The 13,840-nt window shown below is 45.7% G+C and overlaps 1 protein-coding gene across 2 annotated transcripts in view; it reads left to right on the top strand.

Moving 5' to 3' along the window:
• Nucleotides 1–13,315, top strand: part of CMYA5 (cardiomyopathy associated 5) — a 150,515-nt gene extending 137,200 nt beyond the window's left edge. For both annotated transcript variants that reach the window (XM_068250143.1, XM_068250134.1), the window contains exons 12-14: nt 4,098–4,197; nt 5,857–6,033; nt 11,712–13,315. In XM_068250143.1, coding sequence (XP_068106244.1) covers nt 4,098–4,197; nt 5,857–6,033; nt 11,712–11,964 — 530 coding nt within the window. In that variant the 3' untranslated portion in view covers nt 11,965–13,315. The remainder of the gene's footprint in view (nt 1–4,097; nt 4,198–5,856; nt 6,034–11,711) is intronic.
• Nucleotides 13,316–13,840: the final 525 nt, after the last annotated feature.

The following is a 13,840-nucleotide window of genomic DNA, read 5'->3' as shown; positions in this document are numbered from 1 at the left end:
TCGATTTCGATGGATTTCCATCGAACTTGCAGGGTGGAAAATTTAGGTCGATCTGATGAGATTGCTTATCAGTTTGCATTGGCCTTAATGGAAATCTGATGGCAAAAAAATGCCATCAGATCGAATTTCAACAGATTTCAAACTGAAATCTATTGGAATTCTATCCTGGTAAAAAATGTTCTAAAAACGCATCAGATAGATCATCAGATGCATTTCTTATCTATCTTCTGCCAATCTGACGAGTGTATGGGCACCTTTATGGTCTGAATTCCACTGAAGGGATTGGGATCTCTGCCTCATCCTTTGTGTTTCTGCAGCCTCAGCTCCAAGCACATCTCCACTTTCACTATCACTCTCCCTCGCTTTCTTCCCAAAATAAAAGGAGCACAGCTCTCTATTACACTTATCAGCTTCATCTCGCCATTCTCTCGCCAATTGCAAACCATATTTATTCTGCAAAGTTAATTTCCCTTTACTTCTCTCCTCTATAGCCTTTATCAATGCCCTGCATTGTTTTGGGTGCAAATGACCCGGGAATTTGAACATCTCATGCCAGACCTCGCATTTTTCTGTTAAGCGTGGGTCTTTACGATGCATGAGAAGTTCATCATCTGTTGCACGGAGAAGTTGAGCTTTATTTGCATTTTGCCCCATCCTGCCTGACAATTCTATTCCGGGGCACCCGTGATCTGTTTCCTATGATATAACTACTCAGCCGCCGCTGCCCCCCAGTGTACCGATACTGTGCTGGGGCCGACTTGCTGAATAGTACGCTTCACTGAATGCCGCTGTTACTCGGGCGCGCTTTGCGAGAATTACTACCCAGCCTAGCAAATCAGTGATGATAACCACGGCTTTTATCCGGCTTGCACTTAAGCCCTGAATCTAACCCGGCTTTGGTAGCCCTGGATTAAATTCGGCTTGCACTTAAGCCCTGAATCTAACCCGGCTTTGGTAGCCCTGGATTAAATTCGGCTTGCACTTTGAGCCCTGGATTACTTTTGCCCTGTGGCTATTACATGGTATCCGCTGTTTCTCCTCATTCGGTCACTGAGGATCTATTCCACCTCGCAGATACCATGACTGACAATTGGTAAAATTGTCAGCTTTTTTACAGATCACAGGTATACCCCAGCTAACCGAACTGTCATGCAGTACTTGAATAAAATCAAATATCTACTTACTTTTTTGATGCACCTTGATAGCTCTCAGTGTTGACAATCAATGTAATCCTCTCAGTCCGTGGCCGGCCACACATTCACACACAAACACACCCCAAAAAAAGGTAAAGCCCTCTGCTCTTCACAGCATCTCCTGAAATCCTGGTTCTTGGATTCGAGTTCCGTCCCGTCTGGGTATAGCACTCTGAAAATTTGCCCCTGTTTACAGGGAATTTTTCACCCTGGAGGACTTATTTTATTGGGATGACTGGGATCATCACCCCCAGTTTTCAGAGATGCACCCCAGGCCAAACAGAATCGATTCCGGCTTTTCGAAGGACCATAATGTGAAAGTCACTCACTTATCAATACACCAAGATTTCAAAAATATGTCAGGAGATGATAAGGAAAGCAATGTATGGCTTTATTAAGAAGCTTCACATGTATACATGGAGAAACCTGGTTAGCCTAGTAAAAAAGGATTCAGGCAGGTAAGGCTTCTGAAGGCACTTCCGCTGTGTACTGATTCTTATACCACAAATTACGTAGTCATGATGAGCTTTACTAGTCCAATAATAAATGCATGACACCGAGAGTTTTTTCTTCATTGCACAGCAGGGTGGAGTTTTCTCATAGCTTAGCACCTGGTGTTGTTTCTTGCACGTAGTCCAATTTCCCAAAGATGCTTCTAAGATTTCAGCTCGTGAGAATGGGGACATCCTACGCAGTGCCAGGCACAGCATATCTGTGGAATTTCCTGAAAGATAAATTCACAAACAGTACTTGCTCTTGACTACTCATTTTCAGCAATAGAAGAATCTGAGGCCAATGCTAAAGGGTAACTCTGTTCATCTATATTACATTGGCCTTATTTTAAACACTAGTGTCACCTTATATCTATTAAGTGCAAATCTATGAAACTTGGATTAACATACAGCTATAACATTAACACAGCACATAGCAAGGCTTGCATCATAACCACCAAACCTGCTGTACCATCAAGGCAACGCAATATCCAGCAGCACACAGCTAGGCTTGCATCATAACCACCAAACCCGCTGTACCATCAAGGCAACGCAATATCCATCAGCAGACAGCTAGGCTTGCATCATAACCATCAAACCCGCTCTACCATCAAGGAAACGCAATGTCCAGCAGCACATAGCAAGGCTTGCATCATAACCACCAAACCCGCTGTACCATCAAGGCAACGCAATATCCAGCAACACACAGCTAGGCTTGCATCATAACCACCAAACCTGCTGTACCATCAAGGCAACGCAATGTCCAGCAGCACACAGCTAGGCTTGCATCATAACCACCAAACCCGCTGTACCATCAAGGCAACGCAATGTCCAGCAGCACACAGCTAGGCTTGCATCATAACCACCAAACCCGCTGTACCATCAAGGCAAAGCAATATCCAGCAGCACACAGCTAGGCTTGCATCATAACCACCAAACCTGCTGTACCATCAAGGCAACGCAATGTCCAGCAGCACACAGCAAGGCTTGCATCATAACTACCAAACCTGCTGTACCATCAAGGCAACGCAATGTCCAGCAGCACACAGCAAGGCTTGCATCATAACCTCCAAACCCGCTGTACCATCAAGGCAACGCAATGTCCAGCAGCACACAGCTAGGCTTGCATCATAACTACCAAACCCGCTGTACCATCAAGGAAACGCAATGTCCAGCAGCACACAGCTAGGCTTGCATCATAACCTCCAAACCCGCTGTACCATCAAGGCAACGCAATGTCCAGCAGCACACAGCTAGGCTTGCATCATAACCACCAAACCCGCTGTACCATCAAGGCAGCGCAATGTCCAGCAGCACACAGCTAGGCTTGCATCATAACCACCAAACCCGCTGTACCATCAAGGCAAAGCAATATCCAGCAGCACACAGCTAGGCTTGCATCATAACCACCAAACCTGCTGTACCATCAAGGCAACGCAATGTCCAGCAGCACACAGCAAGGCTTGCATCATAACTACCAAACCTGCTGTACCATCAAGGCAACGCAATGTCCAGCAGCACACAGCAAGGCTTGCATCATAACCTCCAAACCCGCTGTACCATCAAGGCAACGCAATGTCCAGCAGCACACAGCTAGGCTTGCATCATAACTACCAAACCCGCTGTACCATCAAGGAAACGCAATGTCCAGCAGCACACAGCTAGGCTTGCATCATAACCTCCAAACCCGCTGTACCATCAAGGCAACGCAATGTCCAGCAGCACACAGCTAGGCTTGCATCATAACCACCAAACCCGCTGTACCATCAAGGCAGCGCAATGTCCAGCAGCACACAGCTAGGCTTGCATCATAACCACCAAACCCGCTGTACCATCAAGGCAACGCAATATCCAGCAGCACATGGCAAGGCTTGCGTCTTACAACAGAGCTCAATGTCAGTCGATACAGAGCCAATCCGGACTCAATCATCAATCAAGCACTTGAGAAAGGGCCTCACGCCCGAAACGTTGTTCTTTATTTTTATGCTGTATAACCGCTGCAAATAAATATGAATTCTTGAAGAACCCACATGTGCTGATTGGTTGAGTCCGGATTGAGTCTGTATCGATTGGAATTGTATGTGGAGGTGTGATGGAGCCTCTTTCCAGTCTGTGACTCCCAACGATATCACGCTCTAATCTGAGGCCCGCAGGTTTCATGCTGTGTTGTAACAGAGCCCAGTGTACCATGCAGGCAACGCACAGATGTCATTGTGCCCTTTGTGAGACTATTCCAGCATGCTGCTGTGCGATAACTTACATTGCAATGAAATGCTATATATCTATAGTGGAACTCACCCTAAATGTCTGGGTCAGTGCGTTCCTATTTACGGTAGTAGTAAACCCATAGATTCAATTGTTTATTTCAGTCACTTCAGATTTGCTTTAACCTTACCGAAGTCTCTTCCCGCAGGTACCAGATTTCACTTACTGAGGGATACCGCTCACCCAGCACTGGACCTGTCACCAGATGGCGCTGTGATCAGCATTTCAGAACAGAAAGAGATCACTGGGTTTGTATTTTCTCAGTAGACACGTGGAATATATAGCAGCAGTTCTATCATTGCAAATTCCAACTCACATACCCATGTACATTGATTACCTGATTAACTAAAGAATTTCCAGAGATGTCCAAGCCTCTCCAGTGGGGATTGGGGTTAGATTGAAAGGTTTGTCTTAAGGTGAGCATACATCAGATGACTTGGCAGCCAATAGACTATCCGTTTCGATTATTATAATCAAAACGGATGAAAATCGGTGCCATCAAGTGCATGCCCGATTGATGATCCGACAATTGCAGGATGAAATTGCAATTGTTTGCATGTATCGGTCAGACATGCTGCACGATGTAGGGCGGTCTTGCTCGATTGGGTGCAAGGCGGTAATGGGGACCGATATCGGGACGAGCAACAAACGTGATAAAACCCCCGGTGTTATTCCCCCAGTATATAAATGTGCATGTATGTGGGTATTTATACATTACCTGACCTGTGTCAAGGCGCCCGCCCGTCCATCTTCCGAATACGCCGCTCTTCCATTAACCCTGTTTGCAGAATCAATGGTAAGGCAGGGAACACACTTGACTGTTTTCGTACGCGTTTTCTGCACAGAAAAACTGAGAACTCATGTTAATCAATGGGCTAGTGCACACTTACTGTGTTGTTCGCACGCAGAAAAAAAACTGACATTCTGCATCCTGATTCTGCACATTTTGGCAGTTTCCTCTATCATTTACATCAGCTGCTGTGAAAAAATGTGCGCGTTTTCCTGCATAGAAACACACTTGGTGTGCAGAAAAAGTATGCAGAAAAACGTGCGCGGAAAACTGAAAGTCAAGTGTGTTCCCTGCCTCCATGTATTGAGGTGAATACTAAAAAACACTGGTGGAGACGTCCTTGATGATATAATACTATTAGATCATACCGATCAAACTCTAGCCCGCGGGCCAAATCTGGCCCTCAGAGCCAATAAATTTGGCCCTCAAGTGCTTTCTCCACTTTGCATTATGTTTGGCCCTCTGCAGACCATCAGGGAAGCTATACTGGAGGTGAAGCCTAGAACACCAGGGAAGCCCTATGGAGGAGGGAGGGGGAAAGCACTAAACACTAGGGAACTGTATAGGGGAGGGTGGGTCCTCTAGACACCAGGGAACTGTATAGGGATAGATGGGGATCATCAGACACCTGGGAACTTTATAAGGGAGGAAGGTGGCCACTAGACATTGAGGTTGACCCGTGACTAAGTTCCAGTGTACAAGTTCGGCCCACTTTGTATTTGAATTTGACACCCCTGTACTAGATGTTGCATACATGAGAAGCACAATTTCTTACCTTCTTAGACAGGCAAACCATTATTTCCATTCATGCATGGAGGTAGACAATGCGTTTCACGGGTCCTCAGGTCAATACAAGTACCTGTAGAACTTTTGGTCACTTGAGGTGACCGCTGACATTCATCTTAATGCAGGGTGCGTTTGATCCTGACATGAAACGACAAGGCGCTGGCAACCCTCCATCTGAACCAAGCATTAATGTCTTGTGGTGATGAGTGCAGATATTTTTGTTAGGTATTTTTGTTTCGGTTCTATCTGTCTATTGCTATGATGCTTCCAGTGCTTTGTTACAGATAGGCTGCTGTACACAAGGGTTTACATTGTTGTGTTTCTTGCACAGAATTCCGCTGGTGCTTGGAGAGCTGCTGCCAGCAGCTGGGAGGCATTACTGGGAGATGCTGGTGAATGAGTGCAGTGCGTACAGCGTTGGTGCAACTTTCCGCCCTTCTCCTGAAGAATATGCCTCCGCCCAGGACAGCACATCATGGTGTATGCAGTGCTCTTGTTCCTCCACAAGGTAACCTCTTATGCCCCCTCATTTCATTTTACATCCAGTGATCCCTCCAACTCTCACAGAACCCCTGGCAGCAGGCCCGGATTAACCTCACAGGAGCCTATAGGAACAGATGTTCTGGCACCCTAGACTTCACCCTCCATGAACCTACAAACTCCCACCAAATCACACCGCAAGTGTGCTGGCTGCCCCAGCTGTTGCTTCTCCCTTACTTCTCTTGCTTGTCATAGGTAGTTACAGGGCGTACGTTAAAAAAGGGCACCGGGAAAAAAGGGCGCAGGGTTTTAAATGATAAGCATGAATAACGTTTAAACAAAAATTGTGCTATATTTTGTTTAAAAATAATGTTTTATAAAGTTATAAATCATTAAATAATGTGTATAAAATCGGCAATTGTAAAAACGTTAATCTTCCCTGTTTAAAAAGTGAAATTTATAATAACGTTTTATAAAACATTAATAAGAATGTTACTAAAGCTATACCTAACCCTACTCTCACACAGAACCCTCCCTGTACCTACCCCTAACCCCTAGACCTCCCTGGTGGTGCCTAAACCTAAGACCCCCCTGGTGGTGCCTAAACCTAAGACCCCCCTGGTGGTGCCTAAACCTAAGACCCCCCTGGTGATGCCTAAACCTAAGACCCCCCTGGTGGTGCCTAAACCTAAGACCCCCCTGGTGGTGCCTAAACCTAAGACCCCCCTGTGATAAGCATTAATAACGGTTTAAAAAAATATTGTGCGGTTTTTCGTTTAAAAATAATGTTTTTTTAAAAAAATTGTACAGTTTTTCGTTTTAAATAATGTTTTAAAAAAAATATTGTACTGTTTTTCGTTTAAAAATAATGTTTAAAAAAATTATAAATCATTAAATAATGTGTAATCATGAGAAGTAGTTATAAAACATTAAAAGTCTCCGGGCGCCGCTTTTAAAACATTATTTTTCTCCGGCGCCCTTTTTTCCTGTTGGGCGCCTATTAAACGATATTTATTATGGGAGTGAATGGCGGCGCCCTTTTTGTCCACCTGCCTCATGCGCCCAAATTTCCTGCTTCCAGTTACAGGTGCCTCTTATCATTATTTGGCCAGAAATATCCTCAATTAAGTAGCGAGAGGTGCCCCCAAGTATTAGGTAGCTAGAAGAACCACAGTATTAAGTAGCTAAAGGTGCTCCTGACTGAAGGGAGTTCTGGGATCTGAGAACCTCTCATTTACGCTTTCATCAGGACTCTGCATAAGGAAGGAGGGAGGGAGGCACTCGGCGAGGGAAGAGAGCCGCCTTTCCATCAAGAGGCGCCTGTAGGCACGTGCCTACACTGCCTTATGGTAAATCCAGCCCTGCCCGGGTGGCATGGAGGAAGCATAACCCGATCCTTCCTCTTGTAGCTTACAGCCACTGTTTTGTCTTGTGATTGTATCTCTGCAGAAAGCTGCTCAGTAATGCAGTTGAATGGCTTTCTTTATCCCCACGCTACACTTCAAAGCAGCACCTTCATTTATTGTAGTTTTAGAAATAGCATGATAAACGCAGAGGCGCGACAAAAAGAATTAAAGAGGAACTTCAACCCAGGATTGAACTTCATCCCAATCAGTAGCTGATCCCCTCTTTCCCATGAGAAATCTTTTCCTTTTCTCAAACGGATCATCAGGGGCTCTGTATGGCTGATATTGTGGTGAAACCCCTCCCACAGTGTGATGTCATGACCATGGTCCTGACAGTTGGCTATCTGTGAACCCTGTTGCATTGTGGGAAATAATGCCTATTTCCAACTGCCAAGCAAGGATATCTCCCTCTGTGTATGGAACGCTCAGTAAATGAACATTCCATACAGATCACCTGCCAGGACTAAAGATCCCACCACCAGTGATACATTTCAGAATGTAAATCAGGGAGTTGAAAGATTTTACAATGGGCAAACACTAATTAAATTAATATTGTAAAAAAAATAAGCAATTTTAATCATGACGTTATTTTCACTACAGTTTCTTTTTAAAGCGGATCCGAGATGAGAAACTAACTATAACAAGTAACTTGTCTATATATCGTATCTAACGTTTAGATAGTTTACACAGCATATCTAGCTGCAAACAGCTTCAAAAGTTTATGATTATTTATTCTTGTGATACAATGAGGGCAGCCATGTTGTGTTTGTCACATTGTCACCGACTGAGGGCTGGCGATGCTACCAGCTTGCCTGTGTGTAAATTCACTCCCCTCTCCTCCTCCCCTCTGCCTCTGAAATCAATGGCTAGTAACCTCCTCCTCCTCCTGCCCAGACTGAGCTCCCATAAGCCCTTGATACAGTGCTAAGGCACAAAAGGAGCTGTGGGCGAGGCTTGTTTAGTTTATAGGAAATTAGAGTGTTAAAACAAAACAAAAAAAGTATTTGGCTTGAGGAATGCCCTATAAACAATAAGAAAGGAACACAATTATGCAATGAGTAAAAGTTTATCTTGGATCCACTTTAAGCTACATACAAACACTGAATGGAGCTTGGCTGATGCAGCTGTAAGGGGCTACCTTAGCTTAGAATCTATTGTGAAGCACCCCCAGGGTCACTTAAAAGCATGCTTGAGCGTTAACCTTTTGGCCACCAACCTATATTTTGAATCTCTACGCTGCGGCGCACAGCCGGCTTTACCCGTCCTGCCTCCCCCGGGCAGGCCAACCTTTAAATGAGTACCGAAGGGGGAGCTTACATATTTACCTGCTCTAACTTCAAGCCCATTTTCAACCAAAACTTGATATAAGGAGGTTAGACTCTCTGTCATATTGTTACTGTTGTATGTGTTCTTATTGGATAGACTCTTCTCCTGTTCTTGGGACACCAGCAATGCAGTGTAAATGAGGGCCACCAATAAAAGCTTTGAGAACTATCACTCTCCCTCACACAGAATCCCAGAGATGTTCCATAAAATTAACGTTCTAACCTCTTTTCCTGTTATCCGATGCATTTTGGCAAAAGTTGTTTTAGGGCTTAGACCTATTTATAGTTGGAATTGATACAAAGTGATTTTGGCTTTAAATTTGGTTTGGTGGAGCTTATTAAAGAACAAGCGACACCCATGCTAACCTAGAAATAAAAAACACATATATAATATATGTAGATAAATACTACTTTTTTACTTACATAACAGGTGTATTGTGCTATCCACGTAATGATTCCTGTGAATTTTATAAAGGAAAATCAGAAAATCCTATTCTAGGCAGTGGCCATTTTACCAAGCTAATGCTGACATCATATCCTCCCTGACTCTTGGTTTCCCCCCCTCCTTTCTATTGCTCATTGTGTATTCATTAGCTGCCCTCCTCTCCGAGTCTTCAGACACTCCCACTGAGTTGTATACTAACAACTGCACTGTCTTTTTTTTATTTTCTCCTCCAATCGCTGAGTCACCTCAGCCTTGCTTGTAAACACAAGTGAGCAGAGATGTTTCAGATAAGAAGCTAGGCAGGGAAATAAATGGAAAAGGAGGAATATATTATAGATAAAAAGAACCCCCAGCATTTAACTGTTTGGCACTGACTACTAGAGCAGTGGTTCCCAACCTTTTCCGGCCCGGGGAACACTGTCTGACCAAATTTTTCTCCGGGGAACGGCGTGGGGGGGGGGGGGGGGTCGGGGATGCGGCCCCCGGTTGTTTGCGGGACCCCCGGTTGTTTGCGCGACCTAGTGGACAGTGCCATGCGCAGCAGGCTATGGGGGGGGGGGGGGCTGGGGTGCGGCTGCATAGCTAGCATATTTGCCCCAGTGTAGGGAGTTTAGTTGCCCCAGTATAGTGCCCCAGTATAGCCAGTATACTGCCCCAGTATAGCCAGAATAGTGCCCCAGTATAGCTAGTATAGTGCTCTAGTATAGCCAGCATAGTGCCCCAGTATAGCCCCCCAGTATAGCTAGTATAGTGCCCCAGTATAGTGCCACAGTATAGCCCCCCAGTATAGCTAGTATAGTGCCCCAGTATAGCCAGTATAGTGTCCCAGTATAGCCAGAATAGTGCCCCAGTATAGCTAGTATAGTGCCCTAGTATAGTGCCCCAGTATAGCCAGTATAGTGCCCCAGTATAGTGCCCCAGTATAGCTAGTATAGTGCCCCAGTATAGCCAGAATAGTGCCCCAGTATAGCTAGTATAGTGCCCCAGAATAGTGCCCCAGTATAGCCAGTATAGTGCCCCAGTATAGCCAGTATAGTGCCCCAGTATAGCCAGCATAGTGCCCCAGTATAGCTAGTATAGTGCCCCAGTATAGTGCCCCAGTATAGCCAGTATAGTGCCCCAGTATAGTGCCCCAGTATAGCTAGTATAGTGCCCCAGTATAGCCAGAATAGTGCCCCAGTATAGCTAGTATAGTGCCCCAGAATAGTGCCCCAGTATAGCTAGTATAGTGCCCCAGTATAGTGCCCCAGTATAGCTAGTATAGTGCCCCAGTATAGTGCCCCAGTATAGCTAGTATAGTGCCCCAGAATAGTGCCCCAGTATAGCCCCCCAGTATAGCCAGTATAGTGCCCCAGTATAGCCAGTATAGTGCCCCAGTATAGTGCCCCAGTATAGCCAGAATAGTGCCCCAGTATAGCTAGTATAGTGCTCCAGAATAGTGCCCCAGTATAGCCAGTATAGTGCCCTCCCGCCCGTCCCCGCGGTCGCCGCTGTTATTACCTTAACAGCTGCCGCTCTCCCCTCTCCAGCGCATGTGTTTATTCTAGCAGCGTATCTCCGGCTGCTCTGTGTGATGCGGAAGAAAGCAGGGCAGCGGCTTCCTGTAACGGCGATATGTATCGTCGTTACTATGGTAACCGAGCCCTGCCTCCTTCCGCATCACACAGAGCAGCCGGAGATACGCTGCTAGAATAAACACATGCGCTGGAGAGGGGAGAGCGGCCGCTGCTAAGGTACTAACAGCGGCGGCCGCGGGGACGGGCGGGAGGGGGAGAAGAGGACGGCACACCAGGCAACGTTCCGTTCAACTGGTTGAAAAACACTGTACTAGAGGGCCAGTGCTCGTAAAGTATGTGATAACTCCAAATCATAACAGCAGAAAAAGTTTTGCAAGTTTTGAATGCAGGATCATCACTTAATACACTGTCTCAGACCAGTTGCTCTTGAAATGTGATTTTTATGGTGACAATACCGCTTTAAAGGATAAATGGGGTGACATGTGACATGAGATAGACGTGCATGTACAGTGCCAGGCACACAAATAACTAGGCTGTTTTCCTTTTTTTATTTCTCTGCATGAAAGAGTTAAAAATCAGGAATGCAAGTGACAGTTTCTGTCTGGGTTGGGACCGGGTCGGACTATAGAGTAATCCTCAAAGATAAGGAATTACAGCCATAAAACACTTTCCGGGCAGACTATGGCTTCTGAGAACAGGAAAGAGATAAAGGTTCAATAGTTCGTAAATTATAGCTCTGGCATACTTTAATGAATGTGTTATTGAGCATAGGCAATGAAACAGTAAAACTTAAAAAGTAGTTTTAAAAATAAAATAAAACCATGTGATATCTAAGAAGGGGCATTTTTAGGATGAGCAGGATAGATACAATTTTTTATCTCATCAGTTTATTTTCACCTCGTGTTTCCTTTAATTTTGGTTTGGTAGAGTTCATGAAATAAGTCACATTTTATACTATAGTTCATCTCTGCTTTCAAATTTTTGCTTGACATAAACATTATGTTTCCTTTCAGTTTCTCCTACAAGTTCCTGCACAATGAACTCTGGAGTGAAGTCCTGCTGACAGCACCCCCACTCCAGGTTGGAATCCTTCTAGACTATGGGAAGGGTAGACTCTCTTTCTACGATGTCCAGAGAAAACAGCTGCTGTTCACCTTCAGGTATAAGTTTACAGAGGCAGCTCACCCCACCTTTGCTCTGGAGGCCCCAGGAGAGATTCACCTACATACTGGAATAGAACTGCCAAACTTTGCCAAGCACAGCTAACAGGCCATTATCCGCAGAGTGCTGAAGGTGGACAAGCCATAATGAAGAGTTTACTAGCCTGTGCTTTGTAGCAGAGTCACTGTGTGCGGGGACACCTGGGGATAGAATAAATAGGCGAAGCACACCACAGGTTGTCTTGTCAGGTTTTTTCTCAGGGTTTAGTTTTATTTTTGATTTTTTTTTTCTGCTCTGTGATCATAAAGGACACCATGGCTGGTCTTCTAAGATAGTTTCTTTTGACTCTGGTCTTCAGGGTCTGTTTATAGGTCTTATTTTCCACTCTGCTCTGCTTAATTTCAAAGGGTGGGTGCTCCTACCTGGCCGTTTGGAAACATACACTGCTTGTGGTCTCCTGGGACAAGAGTGATGGAGCACTGAACTACACAAAGCCAGCCTCTGATCCCAGCCTATGTAATTATAGGGATCCAAATGCCTCAGTACACTGGCTGTAAGAACTGTGCTGCCCATTTTCATGTTCCTGAAGTAATATACTGTATGTTACTGAGCAGAAGATGTATGTGATCTCCAGGACTGTGGTGTTGGTACAAAAATCGTCCGGCTCTGACTCTTCAGTTTATGAAACCTCCAACTCCAGGTACCCAAAATTACTCTGACTCTCCGACTCTGGGACTCCACAGGCCTTGCAGGGCTATGGAACGGGTACAAAAATCATCTAACTCCAACTCCTCAGTTTATGAAACCTCCGACTCCAGGTAACCAATTTTGCTCTGACTCCAACTCCACTGTCCTTGCAGGGCTATGGAGTGGGTACAAAAATCATCCAACTTCAACCCGACGCCTCAATTTATGAAACCACCAATTCTGACTCCAGGTACCGATAATTACTCGGACTCTCAGACTCTGACTTTACAGGCCTTGCAGGGCTATGGAGTGGGTACAAAAATCATCCGACTCTGAGTCCTCAGTTTATGAAACCACCGACTTTGACTCCAGGTACCAAAAAATTGCTCAGACTCCTCAACTCCGACTCCACAGCCCTGGTTATCTATACTATTACAATATTGAGGTTTGTAGAAAAGAATCTGTGCTTCTAAGGATTGTCTGAATTTGAGTGTTGTCCTGTAGCTAGCTAAGGATTATAGTTGTGTCTGGAGTTGTAGCCATGGAATGTGAGTAAGGCTCGGTCCACACTTGTTAGGATGCAGATCCGATCCCATTTCAAACAGATCAGTTTTGAAAAAAAATTCTAAAAAAGGATCAGTTTTCCAAAAAAGTGTCCTTTTTGCAGCATACGTCTGTAAAATCATATCCAGAGCCCTGGCCGTGGGCGTGGGGGGGGGGGCCGAGCTGGAGGGATAGCAGTCAGGAAGCGGGACAGTGGGCACAGTGGTGGGGAGGGGGGTTGGACCCCCTTTCACCTGGGTCCCCCCAGCCATTCTCTGCCTCCAGCTATTTTCACTAAATGCTTAATCAGCAGCGAGCGGGGAAGCTATTATCTACTTCCTTGCGTTCCATCACTCGCCACGTCACCTCCTGCAATGCCGCCCTCTGTACTTCAGTGGGCGGCATTGCAGAGAAGTGACACGGCGACCAGTGGAATGCAAGGAAGTAGGTAATAGCTTCCCCGCTCTCTGCTGATTTAAAATTTAGCGAAAATAGCTGGAGGGGGAGAGCAGACTGTACTTCAGTGGGCGGCATTGCAGAGAAGTGACACGGCGACCAGTGGAATGCAAGGAAGTAGGTAATAGCTTCCCCGCTCTCTGCTGATTTAAAATTTAGCGAAAATAGCTGGAGGGGGAGAGCAGAAGGGGGTCCCATGTGAGGGGGAGGGTCCGACCCCCCTCCCCACCACTGTGCCCACTTCCCCCCCCCCCCCCCTCCTGGCTGCTACCCCCACCAGCTCAGCTGCCCCCTC

The sequence above is a fragment of the Hyperolius riggenbachi genome, chromosome 1 (assembly GCF_040937935.1).
Source record: "Hyperolius riggenbachi isolate aHypRig1 chromosome 1, aHypRig1.pri, whole genome shotgun sequence".
In the NCBI taxonomy this organism is placed as follows: domain Eukaryota; kingdom Metazoa; phylum Chordata; class Amphibia; order Anura; family Hyperoliidae; genus Hyperolius; species Hyperolius riggenbachi.
Note: the sequence above shows the minus strand (reverse complement) of the source record. Positions and strands in the feature narration are given on the sequence as shown.